The 18,080-nt window shown below is 44.2% G+C and overlaps 2 protein-coding genes across 5 annotated transcripts; both read left to right on the forward strand.

Annotated features, from left to right (window-relative positions):
• The first annotated feature begins 287 nt into the window (after positions 1-287).
• LOC139343943 (ran GTPase-activating protein 1-like) lies at positions 288-10,911 on the forward strand. 4 transcript variants are annotated; one of them, XM_070981798.1, is made up of 16 exons: positions 288-397; positions 1,421-1,540; positions 1,679-1,806; positions 2,137-2,196; positions 2,306-2,485; positions 2,701-2,835; positions 3,985-4,143; positions 5,676-5,789; positions 6,203-6,302; positions 6,511-6,595; positions 6,827-6,971; positions 7,082-7,198; positions 7,309-7,414; positions 7,838-7,926; positions 8,105-8,226; positions 9,723-10,911. In XM_070981798.1, exons 2-16 carry the CDS (start codon positions 1,429-1,431, stop codon positions 9,802-9,804), a joined length of 1,734 nt encoding a protein of 577 aa, XP_070837899.1. In that variant the 5' UTR covers positions 288-397; positions 1,421-1,428; the 3' UTR covers positions 9,805-10,911. The 4 variants fall into 4 exon arrangements, with proteins under 4 accessions (XP_070837899.1, XP_070837902.1, XP_070837898.1 ...); XM_070981801.1 differs by having other exon boundaries at positions 8,105-8,269; positions 9,723-10,907; XM_070981797.1 differs by having other exon boundaries at positions 354-502.
• A 1,670-nt stretch (positions 10,912-12,581) lies between these two features.
• On the forward strand, positions 12,582-17,737 carry chadla (chondroadherin-like a). Its single transcript, XM_070980664.1, has 10 exons — positions 12,582-12,740; positions 12,910-13,104; positions 13,214-13,369; positions 13,523-13,668; positions 14,626-14,864; positions 14,972-15,237; positions 15,689-16,025; positions 16,149-16,501; positions 17,062-17,228; positions 17,431-17,737. The coding sequence occupies exons 1-10, from the start codon at positions 12,582-12,584 to the stop codon at positions 17,735-17,737; spliced, it is 2,325 nt and encodes a 774-aa protein (XP_070836765.1).
• Positions 17,738-18,080: the final 343 nt, after the last annotated feature.

The following is an 18,080-nucleotide window of genomic DNA, read 5'->3' on the forward strand; positions in this document are numbered from 1 at the left end:
TGGTGATTTGTTAAGGAACCACAAAGTCAGGACTTGGGCTTGACTTGAGAATTGGCTTTAAAAAAAAAAAAAAAAAAAGACCACCTTAGCTTTCTATTATTCAAAGTACTATAAGTACTATAGAATAAAATAAACAAGAAATGAATGAAACAAGGTCCATTATAGTTTTTTTCTCTCTAAGACTGGAGTATGTTAGGCTGGATGTAAAGGCACCAGAGAGAGGAAGCGCTTTGGAGAAGTACGCGAACGCACCGTTGTAGTCTGATTGAACTACAAGTCCCTTGTCTCCCAGCACTGTGGTCGTCAAGTCAGGTCGTGTGCTGGATTTGGTTTTGAACGACAGCAGCGAGCGGGAGTGTGTCACTGGACTGGATTCAAGCAGCACAGCAGTGCTGTGGTAACTGTTATATTCATTTCTGTCGGGGGTAGACTAAGTACTGGGTTATACTTTATGTCGTGAGGAACGTAAAGCGTGGACCGGAGGGGTCAGACTAAATGCAGTGTAGGTAACTTAGTCGGCGGTTTTTCCGATGACCGTAGAGGCCGAGTAAAAGCCATGCCGTGTCACACTTACCCGTGCTAGCTCACGATAGCTGACTTAATTTTCCGTGTTATAACCATATAAACTCTGGTCTAAGATTGTCAGTATCTAGTAAACACGTAACATGCGACAGAACCGACAGGTGTCAACAACGGCTCCACCGGTATCAAACCGTTTGGAAGTCTGTTAGCATAACGTTAGCAGCATTCTGCTAATGCTAGCCGCCGTTTGCGTGTTGGGGGAAGTGTACCCCAAAACACCTTTCACACCTGATGAGTAGAGTTCGTGAAGTTAGTATTTACAAAACCCGGCGACCGTCGTCCGGTGTTGAGGGAACTTAAACTCGTGTTTCTGAGTCGAGCTCGACGCTGAATTAGTGACCGACTTCAGCACGTCTCATTTGGTTCAAGTCACCCGTTAAACACCGTTTAGCCGTTGAGCTAGTTCAGTGCATACAGAGGAACTCTAACCTAACACTAGATCAAGTCTTTGCCATCTGCGTACTCTCCAGCATACAGAAAGACTTGTTAAAATCCGCAAATGAAATCTGAGGTGAACAGTAACTCCGCACAGCAGAAGTAAATATTGTTTTAGGGTGGATTGTCCCTCTGGGTAAAATAGCCCTTTCAGCAGTTTCTGCCTGGTAGAAAGGTGGACGAAGCTTCTAGAAATACGTGGTTGTTAAAGATAGATCATGTATAACTGTATGTTATGGAGTTTAAACTACTTATGTGAGGTGGTTTGTGTTTTGGTTTTTTATTGTAGTGAGTGCCACTTGTATGGCAGATGAAATAAGATCTGTCCATGGACAAAACTGGTTGCAGACACCAGGATTATCATGAAGGAACAGAAGAAGTCAATCATGTGTTTGTTCCTCAGGTGTCCCGATGGCAGCAGACATTGTTGCGCAGTTGGCCGACTCTCTGGCCAAGACTGGGGTGGAGGAAGGAGAGCTGAGCTACAAAGGCCAGGGAAGAAAGCTGGATGATGCCCAATCAGGTGAGTGTGTCAGCTGTCACTGAGCATGCTTAGTGTCCCAGAAAGCAATAGGCAAGTGAGGCCTAATGAGACTGGATGAGTGCTAAAACACACTGAAGTCTTGGTTTTAATGATTTTACGTCCTCAACCTCTCTCCAGTGGAGGAGATGGTGGTGGAAATCCAGAACTTTGAGGGCTTGCAGGCTCTGAGGTTGGAGGGAAACACTGTGGGTGTGGAGGCGGCACAGGCCATCGCCAAAGCCCTGGAGACGAAGAGCGAGCTCAAGGTGTGGAGCGTTTACACTTGGCCTTTTTTGGTCATTTTGAATCTTGCAGTCGAATTCATCACCTTTCTGACACTGTGAAAAAGAAGTTTGGGATTTCTCTTGACAAATATTGATCTGTTTATAAAATATCTGTACATCCTGGATTATTGAAATATCGGCAGATTATTTTTCTCTTGATGGACTAAAGGATTTTTTGTTTGAGCTCTAGCATGCAGTAGATTGAACATGACTAGCTGCTCTTTAGTTATTTGTTTTGTAAATAATGGAATATATTCTGGTTTGTCTCTTGGTTGTCAATGAAGCTGTTAATCTTTATTCTTTCTCTTTCAGTGCTGTCACTGGAGTGACATGTTCACCGGTCGCCTACGGTCTGAAATCCCCCCCGCCCTGGTAGTGCCTTTCTTCCTTAACATTATTGTCCATGTCAAAACAAGTTTAGGCCTCCAGTCAGAAGTTGTTGAAACTGCATTTATTTTTAGCCTTTTTTATCCTTGTGTAGAACGCACTGGGTGACGCTGTGATGCTGGCAGGCGCCAGGCTGACAGTTTTAGACCTCAGTGATAACGCCTTTGGACCAGATGGGGTGAGAGGCATTGAGAAGTTGCTCAAGAGCACTGCCTGCTACACTTTGCAAGAGCTACGGCTCAACAACTGTGGCATGGGCATCGGAGGTGGGAAGGTATGGCTCATCTCCTCTATACTGTTTGGTAATATGCACTCAGTGATCACGTCATTGGGCACACATGTGCAGTAATAATGCAGTTCATATTATGAGCTTTGTAAAGATCGATGTGCCGGCAGCCTTTTCTGAAGAAAATTCTGACATTTGTCAGTAGTTGAAATATTCAAACGGTGAAATGTTCTCAAACACGTTTGTGTGTATTTACTTCTCAGATCTTGGCTGCTTCATTGATCCAGTGCCATAAAAAATCCAGTTCAGACGGTGCCCCCCTCAGCCTGAAGGTGTTTGTTGCAGGGAGGAACCGACTGGAGAACGATGGAGCCACCGCCCTCGCTCAGGCCTTCCAGGTAAGACTAACGAGTCCTTGAGCTTTGAACTTTTAACCTGTAGACTGACAGTATTCTGGGGAAATACAGCATTGTCACACTCCATTACCAAACAATGATTATAAGAGGTTTTACTACAGTTTGCCTTCCAGGAGCACTTTGCATAAGTAATTTCAAATACTGATCTCAGACCAGTTTACATCTATGCAGCTCATATTGTCAGTTATTTACTTTCCTATAATTGTTGTAAGAGTGTTATTATAGACAGTGTTTCCCCTAGAATTTTTTTCAGGCCCGGTGGCAAACCCTAAAGAGACAAGACAAGTGGGATGGTGTATTGGCGTAGTTGGATTAAGTCAGGTGGCACAGCAAGCAGTCTGCCATTCTACAATTATTATATTTGCATTCAAATTTTTGTTCACCCAGACTGTATTCAAGATCACAAGGAGAGGGTGACTTAATAAGGTGCATTTATTACATACAAATGGAACATGCTTGATTACACATTGGCACTTCAACCACAGAGTGTGCATTGCTCTGTGCTGCACTTGATTTTTCTTGGTTTAGGGAAGAACTTCACCAAGGCATTGTGGTAGGGGAATTTCCTACACATAATTGAGATTCTAGATTCGGCAGTTGGAGTGGGGTCACCCGTTGGATCGCGGCAGGCGGAGCAGGGACCTGCACCTGTCATTTTTTCTTTTAGAGTTGCCTCTGTTACTCTCCCTTCATCTATTTTCCTTGGCTCTGGAGTCTGGCAGAAAAACTTCTTTATATTAAGTTGTCTTTCGCCCGCGATATTTTTTCTTTTCTTCAGCGGTGCCATAGTTGGCTAGCTACAAACCTTAAACATCCCATAAAATATGCCCGCGCTCTCAGCAGCGGTACTCGCATCATTACTAGGCAGCAAAGCAGGTTGGCACGTTGCGCTGCCCAGAGGCGCTCCTAAATGTAAATGATTATTGATTTATGAATGAATGGATAGGTGGCTTATTTTTGGCATATTGATTTTTTATTTTTATTTTTTTGGCCTGGCGGGGGGTCTCCTTGGCCTGGCGGCCCGCCAGGCCTGTACAATGGTAGGGGAAACACTGATAGACAAACTGCAGGTCTTTCTGTAAACATGCTGTCAAGGTCGAGTAATCATATGATAACAATTTGTTTTCCCAGTTGATGGGCAGCCTGGAGGAGGTTCACATGCCCCAGAACGGCATCAATCACCCTGGTATAACAGCCCTGGCCACAGCAGTGCAGCACAACACAAGCCTGCGCATCCTCAACCTCAACGACAACACCTTCACTGAGAAGGGGGCTATCGCCATGGCTCAGGTACAGAGGCGTCACGTCTTGGTGTCATGACTGTTGGCAATTTAGGGGACAGTTTCTGCCAGTGAAATGCTCCCTGTCGAAATTATTTCTTTTATTAATTTCTATATTTATTTGGCCGTGTGTTAGGAGCAGAACTCCACAAGCTGCAAAACACAGACTTGAATATCGTCGCTGTCCGATAAAAAACACGTATCTCCACTTTTAACGATTTTGACTTTCCATTGGCTAAGGAATATTCACATTCTCCCCCAGCAACAGGTAGCATTGGGGATCCAAGTGACCAATGGAAAGACGTTTTATTACATCATATATTTAACACGTATCTCCATTGGGTGTCAGAAGTGTCCATCAATGCGCGTATCTCCCGCCTCTGGCGTTGCCTGTATATCAGATGATTTGTCATGTCCGTAAACACAGAATGTATACCGTCAGTACTTGGCAGACTTATTATAGCATCTAACGCTAGGCTAATGTTGTCCTTGCATCGAGCGATGCCGTTCAAAAACTTTTTATAACCATGACAGTGTTGTTTACGTTAGATTACTGACCGAGATGTATTCATTGACGTCTGATGTGTCTGTTATGTGCACTGTTTTCTCCTTTTCAGGCTAGACATGTCTCTCACGTTAGAGGAGCTATGTGCAATAGCAAAAGTAAAATACAGTAGAGCAGTTGAGGCAGAGAGGAGGGTCAGCAGCAGTGAAGCGATAGACGATAAACTCTGTGATTTCCTTGAACCGAGTCAGACTGATGCATGTGCGTTAATACAGTATTAGATGACTCTTTGCCTATATGGACTAATCTGATTTCAACACAAAATACCAAAAAAATCTTAGATTAGGGTAATGTGCTATGTGGAAACGTAGGATAGCCTGCTATCAATAGTTTACGGATTTAGTGGGACATGAACGGGAGACTTGAGGCTCGTAAATGACCGGACATCATTGAAACGCATTATTTAAAAAACACGTATGTCCAATGTCACTCACAACAACGCACGTAAATCCGATTAAAATACTAAACGGGTTGCTAATCACCGTGTAACTATAGGTTTTCATTTCGAGTCCTAAGTGTGTCTAATTACTGTGTTTTGGGTTTAATTTGTAAGTTAATTGACAAGTAAAACACTTTTTTCATGCTCCTGAAAAAAACGAGTTTTGGAGATACGTGCTTTTTATCGGACAGCGACGATATATTACCAGCTTTGTATTGTTGTTTTGGTGAATATATGAGCAAACAGTTATAAACAGTCACAGTGAGACCCCTTTATGATTGTCCATAGTCATTTCAGCCATTGGTTATGTACAATAAAACTGATAAGTGGAGCTTTAAGAGTGATTAATAACTAATAAAAAAGTTGGTATTTTTCATATCTGTGCTGGAGATGCTGGACTCAAGTTTTGGCTTGAGATCCAAATGTAGAATTCAGCTGGAATTTTGCTGAAAATCCGCGTCCACCAATTTGTCTGTCTCCATCAGTTTGACTTTGAAATTGGTGAAGCTATAGTCAGTAATATTTGTATCCTTCACAGGCCCTGAAACACCTTCGCAGCATCCAGGTGATAAACTTTGGAGACTGTCTGGTGCGGCCGGCAGGAGCCATTGCTATTGCAGAAAGTGTATCAGAGGGACTGCCAATCCTCAAGGTGAGTGAGACCCAATCAGACCTCAGCTGTCACTAGTCTCAGCATTAATCATTTGTTGGCAAAGAGCCAGACTCAGCTTGTTTTGTGTGTGTGTGTGTGTGTGTGTGTGTGTGTGTGTGTGTGTGTGTGTGTGTGTGTGTGTGTGTGTGTGTGTGTGTGTGTGTGTGTGTGTGCGTGCGTGCGTGCGTGCGTGCGTGCGTGCGTGCGTGCGTGCGTGCGTGCGTGCGTGCGTGCGTGCGTGTGTGTGCATACAATCTGGATGTGACTGGACGTAAGTGGCCAGACTGAACATGGTCACACACACCTGTGGACTTTGCTGAATGCTGAATTTATTCTGAAAGGTCTTTATTTTTCTTGGCTTTTGCTGGAAATCATTCTTCCCTCCTGAGTAAATATTCTGTTCTGCTTAACAGGAACTCAATCTGTCCTTTGGCGAGATTACAGAAGAAGCTGCCCTGGCTGTGGCACACGCAGTAAAGGGCAAGAACCAGCTGGACAAACTGGACCTGAACGGTAGAAACTGACTCAACTCTTCGCATATCTGCCTCTTTCATATGCAGACTTAGAATTTTTGTTTTCCATTATCATAAAAATGTAGATGATTGGTGTTTCGATTGCGGTGCAGTTTGCTGTTATCCTCTTGAAAAGTGTCAAATCTGCCTTAAAGTTTTTCTATCAGTGGTTTTAGAAGAATAGATGTCTTCATCTCCTTGGTCGTCAGGTAACTGTCTCGGAGAGGAGGGCTGCAAGGCTCTGAAAGACTGCATGGAAGGCATGAACATGGGCGACCTTCTGGGATCACTTAGGTAATCACATCGCACTCCTATCCTGTTGTCATGGGGACCTGGAACCTGTCCCAGCATGCACTGGGTGAGAAGCAGGACAGCAATAAGCCCCCACCGTGACTTTACGAGTCATTTTAGCCTTGTTTCCACTGTGTAGCGTGGCGTGGCGTGGCTGAGGCATTTGTCCAATATTGCAAACATGACGTCAGAACAAAATCCTCACTCATGAGCACCATGTACATTTTGCCTCAGTGATGATGAGGGTGAGCCAGAAGATGATGATGACGAGGACGAAGATGAAGACGAGGAAGAGGATGACGAGGAAGTGGATGAGGAGGAAATCGAGGAGGAAGAAGAAGAAGAGGAGGAGGAGGAAGAGGAAAGCAGTAGCATCAAGGTTAGAGAAATGATGAGTCCAATCTAAAGGTCATGCTAGCAGTTGTTGCATGTGCATGTTTGTTTGGTGTGAACTGGCTGACTGTCTTTTCTCTCCCTGTCCCCTCACAGTTATCCACCCCTGCATCAGCACCCCGGCCGCCAGACGTCTCCTCCTTCCTCACCTTTCCGTCCCCAGACAAGCTGCTCAAACTGGGAGCCAAGAGAGCGTCGCTGATCGAGCAGCAGGTAGACACAAATATGATGCCACGAATGCAGCAGCTGAAGTTTTCACAATCTACTGCTAAAGGCTAAAACCTTGAACAACAGTAAATGCTTCTTCTTTTCTCTGTGTGGAGGTGGATGTGTCAGATGCTACAAAAACAGCTGAAGCCTTCCTCAAGATTTCATCTGTGTACAAGGAGGAGAATAATGATGTCAAGAACGCGGTGTTGGACAGCATTGGTGAGACGCTGTCTGCGTTTGTTCATGTGACTGTCGTTGTGTTTGCCCTTGCTGTGCTGCCAGAAGTGCTTGACTTATGAAGAGGAAACCTCAAAGGGTTACAAATGAATTTATCTGCTCAGCGTCCTCTAGTTATTTATTGTTTTTAATGTTTGTGTACTTGCCAACCTGTCTCATCCACTGGTTCCCATATTTCTTCATAATTCATGTATTTCTCAAACCGTTAAACTCTTAGCTCAACTTGGTCTGCAAACAACTTCCTCTTTCTTCATATTTCCTGTCCCTCTCCGCTTGATCAAAACGAAAACACTTCTAGTTGCTGGATTATTATTAAGTATTTAAAACTGGTTTAGGGTGGATTTTTCACAGTGTGACAGTGTTTGGATCTCACTTTATATTTAGTTGTGTTTTTTCCCCTCACAGATGCCCTTCTCAGGAAAGCTTTTGCTACTCCTTCCTTCCAAGGCTACAGCTTCGTATCATCCTTGTTAGTGCTACTCGGACTTATCAAGGTGTGCTTAATCTGCACATATTCAGCAATATTTGCTGCAGTGCAGAACATTTGTTGCCTTTACATTTCTCTTCCTAACATTTCTCTCTTTGGTCTTTTCACTGCATTTATTGTTGTTGTTAACACTCGCCTCTTTTCTGTCCTCAATGTCCCTCTGTCCTGTCCCTCTGGCTGCTCAGAGCGAGGACAAGGTGAAGCCTGTGCTCGTGGTTCCTGGACACCTCCACGCCTTGGAGCACGTTGTTCGACAGGAATACTTCCCCAAAGAGAACGTGGCTGTGCTGCAGGCCTTCATGTCCCGGTAAGGACGTGACAGAATGAGCCAATCAGCAGGCATCTTGCAGGTACAAAACACAGTGATTACCATCCCATCATGAGGAATGAGGCTTGTACATGAATGTTTATGCACTTGGAGCACATAATAACGGCAGTGGACGCACACTGGTGATTGCTGTTTTGTGTTGGAATGGGTTTATTTGTCATTTAAATGTGAGACATATTTCACTTTCTGCGCCTATGACATAAATGAGGGCAAAAGACTTAAATTATCCTTAAAGTTATAATTATAAGGTTGCCACAGTGCTCTGACCTGCTGTTGTGTTATCCTAAATATCAGTGTCCATGTTTTAAGAGGAGAGGGTCGCACTGAAAGAACTTCTCATTGCATTGCATTGCTGAGTGCAACCCTCTCTTCTTTATACATGTCCTTAAAGTTAGAAACCTTAAGATTTCACTGCTGATTAATTTAGAAACACCAGTGGTTACCGTGGTAACAGCAAGGGTGGTTTAACACTGCAGGTCCCAGAATTCAGGGGGCAGCAAACACTCGCCGAGCAGCTACTTTGTTCGAGATACAACACAACAAACCCTGTGGATCTGTTTATCATCAACTCGCATTGTTTTAATGAAGAAGTCAGTTTGATCATTGGACTTTTCCCATCATGCCACGAGCAACATTAATATGATTTCAGATTACTTTTCAACACAGCAGCCGGCCACATGAGAAAAATTACCATGCAGAGGAGCTGGAGGTGTGCAGTCTGTAGCCTGCAGCTCTCTGTCTAACAGCTCTCTGTGGCTGCTTCTTCTGGTTCCATCACTCCCTAAAATATCTCAAATTGATGCACTGTCCAAAAAAAAAAAAAAAAAAAAAGAGCAGAAAATGCCAGATATTGATCAGCGCTGGCCTTGGTGACAAGTGCGCTGTGTTTTCTGTAAGTGCCTGACAGTAAAAGCCGAACACACACATTTTAGCAATTGAATGTTTTTAATGTGAAGCAGCAGGAAAAGTTCGGTTTGCTCTGATATGATATTGATATGGCTGGAGGAGAGTGAGCAGTGAGGCTCAGTGAGGTAAAATTGGAACCAATGAGTGTGGATCATTGTTTCCTGTGAATCCCGTGTGTTGGAGGCCAATTTGAGTCCAGCATGGGAAGGATGGACTCCACCACCCACCACTGTCAACAAATCCCATGAAAGGGCCTAAACAAACAATGTGTTGGTCTGTCTCTCAGAAGTTTGTCACTTCACTAACCTGTCTGGGGCTCTCAGCTCCAGGCCAGATTCCTTGTACTTATTATTTAAGAACAGGCTACAAATACATTGTTTCATGTTGGGGCCTATTTTCAGCCATAGATTAATACACGTTTGGTGCTGTAGTGAGTATTTGCAGCAGCAGGATTGTGTACTGTACGTGGGATTGACTCAAACCGCAGTGCCAGTGATCCTGAACATGTGCAGTGAACAGAACATGTGCATATATGTGTGTTTTTTAATCACGTTTGTTATCATTCACAGAAACAACAAGGCCCTGGAGTCCTGTGGCAGTGCCAGAAACAGCCTCCAGTCCACGCTGCAGAGAGTCAGGTCTGAGGGCTGAGGACTGTGGAAACACACCTACACACACACACGCGCGCACACACATGGACTGAACACTGATGGACCTTTTAGAAACCAGCACAGTTGAGCTCATGTTTGAAGCAGAGCAGCACTTGAGAAGAGCAGACTCCACTCAGACACACTTCCCCGTGTCACCGTCGTCCTCCGCGAGCTCAGCAGCACACCTCTCTCTGGACTCTGGACTGGACTGGAATGCTTTGTGTTTTGAAGTAGACTCTGCGCTTATGGCGTGGACTAACTGAAGTGCTTCTTGTACACTCATATAACCGCAGCGCAGTGCTGATCACTTGGTCTTAATGCTCTTAGTATGCAGGTGAATAGGAAAAGGCCTCATTCTACACATAACTGTAGATCCGTGCGTCGTCTCCTGGTTAGTTCCACCTGATTGGCTGAAGCACAGATTACACTTAAATGCAAACTAGAAAAGCTCTGACAAGAGTTGATCTCTCTCTCTTCTTTCAGAAGGTTCCCGCCTCTGTTGTTGAACCTCGAGGGGTCATTTCTCATGCCATTTTGTGACGCCCTCACATAGTTCTCTGTGGTCATCACAATACTTCTTCAGGATGCTGACCTCAGCCTCCTGCAGGTTGAGAAGCTCTTCAGTGAAATCCTCATCAGCTATTGTACATTTTATCCCTCACATCTACCTTTACTATTCTGTTGTTTTATATTAAATGTATATTAAAATCGGTAATATGGTCAAACAGTGCTCTTAAAATATGTATTAACTGATAAATATTATCAAAATAAGACTTTAAAACACAGTAGAACAATCACAAGGGTTGAATTAAGTTCAAATGTATTTCCTGCCTCTAATGAGGCACGAGGTTCTGTGTTTTTGGATTGTGTTGCGAAAATAAAGCTGATTTGAGTGGATGTTTTTTGCAGCCTTTTCATATTAACTGCATAGAATCTTCATTTCTAACAATTAGGGTTGCTTCCATTTTATCCAGACTTTCATTGCTGTTCATAAACTGGCTTTATGGAAGAAATTCCCATTAATTTTCTACATATTTTGATGTTTCCTGTTGTGAATTGTTTGGTGGCACTTGGGGTCAAAGAAGTAAAAATCTGTCATGTTGCAGACTAAGAATTTATTCCTTCCATTTATCAACAATTGCAAATCAGTTTGACCAACAACTGCAGCTTCCTGCTCCCTGTGTTTCGGCCTCTAACTGGACAGAAAATGTAATGCCAAGGTGTTAATTTGCAGTGAGGGGGCTCGGGGGTCAGGGGTCATCGCAGAAGAATTTACCAAAGCCTTGTTTGTTAGCCAGCTGGACCGCAGAATGTGAGTGCTGGACACAGTTGGAGTGAAATAAAAAAGGTCACCAGCGGATAATTGAAAGATTCAGATATAATCTGCCTTAAACTCATGTTACAAAGTGAGCTGTGACTGTAGGATATTCTGCTTCAAGGTAAGTCAGTGTTTTCTTCCTCCGGTTTATGGTTGAGCTCAGTCATTTTCACCTGATCAGCTGCCTCTCATGGTTCATCTACTGCAGATTTGAGATACTGAGAAGAAACATAGTATTTTACAACAAACAATATGCTTTATATGCATCTATATTATTATCCAGCAATATCTTTATTAATAATTTCAAATTTCTTCCAACAACACAGAAACAAATGTGTTCTCATACCAGAGGTGAAGTTATGGACAGTTCTTTAATCCAATGACTGAATTTTGGTTTGCTGGTCTTCTTCCAAGACAGTGAGATGACTCAAGAGATCAAAGGTAGCAGCATCCTCCTCTGTGCACCATGTTCAGCACGGCATGAACCTGATATGAAAAACCTGTGTTCAGTGTTTGCCCAATAAACTCTCCAGAGGTTGTTTAATCTCCTTCCAAACCTGTTAATCACATTCCCAAACAGTGAAAAAAGGTCCTTTCTCTTGTCCACTCCTGACACACAGTTCAGCTGATTGTGGACCGTTTGTGTTTTGTGCTTCAGTCCTCCTGAGGGAAATCCTCTTTTATGTCTTTAGTTTTAGTAAAGAAGACACATCCTTCAACTACATGATAATATAGTTTTGAGCTGTTACCCTTTATTAAGCAGACGTTCAAAATAGATAAGAGGGGATCGAAAAACACAGAATTCAAGATGATCTAATAAACATTTTCACCTGTTGGTATCTGAAGAAACGTTTGTGCGGGACGTCATACCTGACAACCAACTCCTCAAATGACGTTAAGGTCCCATTATCTGATATTATGAGATCCCCTGTCGTCTTAAGACCTTTTTCAGTCCACTACATAAAACTGGAATCTGCTCTGCCTGCTGGGGAAGAGTGGTTACTCCATGTTGGCCTGAAGCCTGAGAGAGACACAGACTTTGGCCCAAATATTTCTTAACCTGATACCACACTGTAATCAGATTACTAGCTATGGGATTTTATTGTATTATTATTATTTTTACATTTTGACTTTTCCTGAGTATAATTACTGAGGGAGAGGCAATGTGACTGAGCAATTTTCAATATTCATGCAAGCTGGAGGGCATCTATCTGAAAAATAAAACTCATTGTCCTCAGTTGGACTGCTCAACTAGACCCGGGGCACAGGAGTGACAAACATAGCCCAGAGAGTCTCTTATTCCACAGAAATCTTGCAAAAACTTCATTAATCATAGATTTTGTTTAAAAGGGTTGTTTGGCTCTCCTGCATGCTTACACATGCACTGGATGGTGAAGAGTTTTGACTGCATCATTGACTTTTCAAATTTCATATTTCTAACACCTGTTTCACTGGCACAGATGCGTTTCTTCTCTGCTGCGGCCTTCCTGTTGATATTAACGCTGAGTTCACCTGCTGAAGCAGGCAAATGTCCCAGAGCGTGCAGCTGTGACAGTGCCAAACTGACAGTCGCCTGCGTTGGCAAGAACCTCACTGAGGTTCCCCCAACTATAGATGAGGTAAATGTATGGTCACTTCACACAGCTGTTTGAGGTAGTGAATGGCAGTTGTGGACTATTTGTTGCAGCCATACAGTTTACCTTGAACAGAAAGAACTTGCAGTCAGGGGCCTCTTGATGTCGCCCCAGCCTCAGATCCATCCTCTGTCCTGTTTAACTGCTCTCACAGATTACAGTGAAACTCGACCTGAGGAATAACAACCTGCAGCAGCTGTCCAGGGGGGCGTTCATCCTCACACCCTACCTCACTCACCTCAACCTGCAGCGCTGCAACATTATCAGGGTGAAGGAGGGCGCTTTCCGGACCTTGGGCCGCGTGGTCTCCCTGAACCTGGCTTACAACAAAATCGACATCCTTTACCAGGTGAGCAGAGGGGGCCAAACTGCAACACTGAAGAGGTTGAGTTCATATTTTTGGAAAAACATTTTGGAGATATGAAGTTATGTCCTTTCCCACCCTCTCTCTGTTGCAGGAGTCCTTCGATGGCCTCTCCTCCTTGAAGGAGCTGCATCTGGACCATAACCGCGTGGAGGAGATCCAGCCTGGAGCCTTCACACAGCTTGGTTTCCTCAACATGCTGTCCCTCATCCACAACCAGTTGGTTTACATTCCCAACATGGCTTTCCAGGTACTCAGACTTCTGGATATTGACTTTTTACTATTATTACAAATGGATTCAAATGCAACAGACTGCTGCACACACATACTGTACACACGCTCAACAATGAATGATTATGTTTGGCAATAAGATCTCACGAGGATCTGACCCCCTTTCTTCCAGGGCCTGAACAGCATCAAGTGGCTTCGTCTTAGCCATAACTCCCTGAATAACTTGGCCCCTGAAGCATTTGCTGGTCTGTTCAGCCTCAACCGCCTCAGCCTGGACCACAATGAGCTGCAGTTCTTCCCCTCTCAGACCATGAACAGGTGGGACAATCTGAGGGATTGTTATGGCCGGTAATACACATGACAGTGTTGTGGAATGTGAAGGCCAAATGTACAAACCACAGAGGGCCAAAAATACTCAAATTCAGATGTCCATTTGTTTTAGGAAAAAAATCTTCTTGAAGGTGTCCAATAAAAATCTGCAGGAGTCAGAAGTCTGAGGAGCAAAATACTTTATTGTCGACATAAAGGGGAATATGTTCAGAAATGCACAGCATGCAAGCCTGAAGGATTCTGACCTACAGTGGTCTGTGTTCTGTCTTATGTACTGTTCACCACACAAGGAAGAAGCAGCTGCCAAGACACCTGCAAGGTCATGGGAAAGTCCCAGAAAGCAGCTGCAGAGACACCTGCATAGCCCCTGATAAGGATTCTCTATGAGATTAGTTGATTTCATGATTTCTCCACTTCTCTATTTCTACTCAGCAAATCATTTCTACTACAGTATCACACTCAGTAAATCATTTCCACTACGATATCATGCTCAGCAGATCAGCTACTATCAGCTACCATTGGTTACAGTGTTTTCTCTCAAGTCGTCACAGAATCTATTATGAAACAATTATACATCTGTTTCTCAAGTCATCACATGTCTGCGTAGGAAAAATTACACTACAACAGCATAAGTATTGCATTAGCACTTAGCTCAAAGTGGCTCTGTGCCTGAGTCCAGTCCCACAGAGCTGCTAGCATGGTTGCAGACTCTTAGTGGTGTTACAAGTTAAGAGGTGGTGGATCTTCTATTCATCTTTGTATTTATTACTCGTAGTCAAGATATTCCTTTGAAGAGACTATTACAACATCAGTGAGACACACTGTTGCACACTGTTCCTTCATTACCAGCTCCCCTTGAGAGACAACAGAAGGAAGTGAATGACGAAACGGACAACAGTAAATTTGTCATTGAACTTTTTACTTTACGCTCTCCTCCCTGTAAAGACTACGTGAGGTCACGCGCCTCGACATGAGCCACAACCCCATGATCTACCTCGGGGAGGAATCCATCACCATGGCGAAGCTTACACACCTTTACCTGGACCACATGTCCCTTCAGGACCTGTCAGATCAGGCTTTGTCCGGCGCCCCCCTCCTTTCCCACTTGGACCTCAGCCACAATCAGCTGCGTTACCTGGAGCCCCTCTCTGGTCCCAAGGAGCTGCGTAGCCTCAACCTGACTGGTACAACTGTGTTCTGACATTTTTCCCTTACGCAATTTAGACATGGAGGATAATAAGACATCATGTCATCTTTAATGCACCCTGATCATCATTCGCTTTTCTTAAAGGCAATCCAGTCTACTGTAACTGCTACATGCGGGCCCTGAGGAACTGGGCGAGTGTTGGTGGGGTGAAGCTGCTGGGAGCCTGTGCTGGACCTCCTCACCTCTCAGACGAGCCGCTGCAGGCCGTGGCTCCTCTGGACCTGCGCTGCCGCAGCCGGGGGGACACAGTGAAGGACGAGTTTGAGACAGATGATGAGAGTGCAGGAAACACTCCTCCCACAGCCAAACCCAAGCAGAAAGTCAAGTGTCCTGTTAACTGTGACTGTGATGTGAGTGCTTTCTGTGGAGACCAACAGTATTTCTCTTTGGTGGGGCAGATTTCGTCCACTTCCACAGTCCACCCCCAATATGAGCCACTTTCTAGAGAAATGGCAGCAGAAAGACACTGTGATGTGACGTTGACAGGCTCTGTGCTTACAGTGTGCTCTAAAAGCCAGATTTTTAGATGAAGTTACCAGAATGACTCAACTGTCAACATCAAGAGATAGCAAAGGTTCAAAATAGGGATCGGACACCAAGTTTTTACAGTAGATGTACAAACATATCTGTAGGCCAGTTACCATATATATCAGCAGGGTGGAGAGTACATTTACTCAAGTACTTGAGGACAGTTTTATGCTACTTTATACCTCTTGTCCTCTAAATATCAGAGGGAAACATCTTACTTCTACAACCCCTGCATTGTTTAGAATATACCATTCTGATTTTAACCCTCCCCAGATTGAAGCCCAGCATGCCACATGTGAGGGTCGGGGTCACACCAAAGTCCCACAAGGCTTCCCCACCAAGACGCAGCTGCTTGACCTCCGCAGCAACCACTTCCACTACCTTCCTGCCAACAGCTTCCCAGGCAGCAGCCAAGTTGTGTCTCTTCATCTGGAGTTCTGCAAAATCCACGAAATTGAAGCAGGTGCCTTTCGGGGAATGAAAAACCTGTTTTATTTGTATCTGTCTGACAATGACCTCACATCCTTGGACCCTGGAGCTTTTGCTGGAGCCTCTGAGCTCACCTACCTTCACCTGGAGGGGAACCGGCTGGCACAGTTCCCTGGATCAGGTCAGTGCTTAGTCAAGTCAAGCCTGGCTGTATGTGAATTAAAGTTAGAGGAATCTATGTTATACGCTGCATGTGTGGGAACTCAAATACCAATATTGTCTGTCTCTTTGTGTCTCTCTGCAGCTCTGACACTCTTGCCAAGTCTGTTTGTGTTACACCTGGAGAGAAATGCCATATCCAAACTGGAGCCCACTGGTTTGCTGTCCTCAGTAACCCCTAAACTTAGGGAACTTTACTTGACCAATAACACCATAACTTCCATTGCCAAAGGTGCCCTGGACTCTGCTTTCCTCGGTATACTTCACCTGGATTCAAACCAGCTGACGGAGGTGCCGACCCACGCTCTGTCCGAGGCCCCTAACCTGGAGGAGCTCAGCCTGTCACAGAATTCAGTTCGCTGGGTGGGACCGAATGCTTTCCAGCCCATGTCCCAAAGTCTGAAGAGGCTTTACATTGATCATATGGGCATGGAGAAGGTACAGCAGACATGTTTAAGCTAACTAAGCAGACAGTATTTGCCTAGCCTTATGTTTCCTGTGCATCATGTTTATGTTTTCTCCTGTATTTTCCTTCCCACCCACCTCTCTATTTCCAAAGTGACTGTGATTTCACCAACAAGTTGCTGATTGGGATGGATTTTGAATGTGTGGTTACTGCCATTTGTTTGTTGTTGGACCCAGAAAATCTAAACATAGGAGCATTTAGCATGTTAGCATGATAACATTTTCTAATTAGCACTGAACACAAAGTGCAAAATACTGGAAAAACAGAAACATTGACCTAATGATGGTGGTAGAAAAAAGTTAAGGGATTACCAAAGTTATTAGAGTTTATCCCGAGGGCGCTGTGCTGTGGATATCTGTGCCAGATTTCAAGGCAATGCAACAAATACTGTCTGGACAAAATTTAATGGTATATGAGTGAGTACATTTGATTCTGTCCTGTTGGATTAATTTTATTCACTACACTGAGAACATATATCTGTGCTAACATCTCAAAAACTTGTTGCTGATCAGCTCTTTATACCCCTGTCCAGATGTCCAGGGACGCTCTGGCAGGTCTGGGACCAGGACTGAGGGCTCTGACTGTGAGAGGAAACCAGCTGGAGGAGCTTCCTGACCTGAGCCCTCTCACTGGCCTGGAGGTGGTTGACCTGCAGGACAACCCCCTGCGGTGTGACTGTCCTCTGTTGCCGCTACGCAGGTCAGTGCAGAGTTTTCCTGCAATTAGTGTTTTGCAAATCATTTGGTGGAGAAAGTTTGCATGACATTACCCTCTTGGAAACAAGTTGAGCTGTTGTTAGCAAATGAACTTTCAGAATAAGTTTGAAGCTACATTTATGACCATAATTACATGACCAGTTGCTCTCTGTTTGTTCCTCTGTTTCTTTGTCTCTGTCTTTCAGGTGGATGGAGAATGTAAGTTTGGAGGTTATTGCCACCTGTGGTCACCCACCTGAGGTCCGAGGTCAGAGGGTCAGGGACGTCCATGTCTTTACGTCCTGCCCAGAAAGTGTTTCTCCTCCAGTCGAGAAGGTTGTTGGGGCCCCCAGACCTCCAAAAGTGAAGAAACCTACACTCAGCCTCTCAAAGGGCACTGGGGTCAAAGCAAGGCCTGCAAAGACCAAAACTAAACTCCCCAAACCACCCAAGAATAAGCCTCAAAGGAAACCTGTGGCACCTAAAGTGACTAAGAACAAGAAGACACATTAATAAATTAGCATGACAGTTAGTCCAGGTATCATAGTATTGGTTTGTTGTTGCAGTCTGCTAGTGTGAAGATCCTTTTCTTTTAAGAAAAAGCTCTTAAGATCAGGAATTTACATGCACTCTGTTATCTGAACATAATAAACACCGCAAAGTAAAATCTGAGTGACCAGCCAATTCCCTTCCCAATCCAAGAGTAGATGCACACTTTGCATCTTCAACACAGTTAAAATAGTTTCATTGAACAATAATAGAAGAACTACAGTGAATGGATAGTAAATACATCATCATTCAGTGTTGTGCCTGAACGCGTTCACTGAACGATAGTTCATGAACTCGTTCATATTTT

Source organism: Chaetodon trifascialis, chromosome 15, assembly GCF_039877785.1.
Source record: "Chaetodon trifascialis isolate fChaTrf1 chromosome 15, fChaTrf1.hap1, whole genome shotgun sequence".
Lineage (NCBI taxonomy): Eukaryota > Metazoa > Chordata > Actinopteri > Chaetodontiformes > Chaetodontidae > Chaetodon > Chaetodon trifascialis.

Coding starts and splice junctions, on each gene's coding strand:
- LOC139343943 (XM_070981797.1), top strand. Junction 2,836..3,984: donor CCCTCGCTCAGGCCTTCCAG/GTAAGACTAACG, acceptor TTGTTTTCCCAG/TTGATGGGCAGCCTGGAGGA. Junction 8,227..9,722: donor CTGCAGGCCTTCATGTCCCG/GTAAGGACGTGA, acceptor TATCATTCACAG/AAACAACAAGGCCCTGGAGT.
- chadla (XM_070980664.1), top strand. CDS start 12,582: ATGCGTTTCTTCTCTGCTGCGGCCTTCCTGTTGATATTAACGCTGAGT. Junction 13,669..14,625: donor CCCTCTCAGACCATGAACAG/GTGGGACAATCT, acceptor CTCCCTGTAAAG/ACTACGTGAGGTCACGCGCC. Junction 16,502..17,061: donor ATCATATGGGCATGGAGAAG/GTACAGCAGACA, acceptor ACCCCTGTCCAG/ATGTCCAGGGACGCTCTGGC.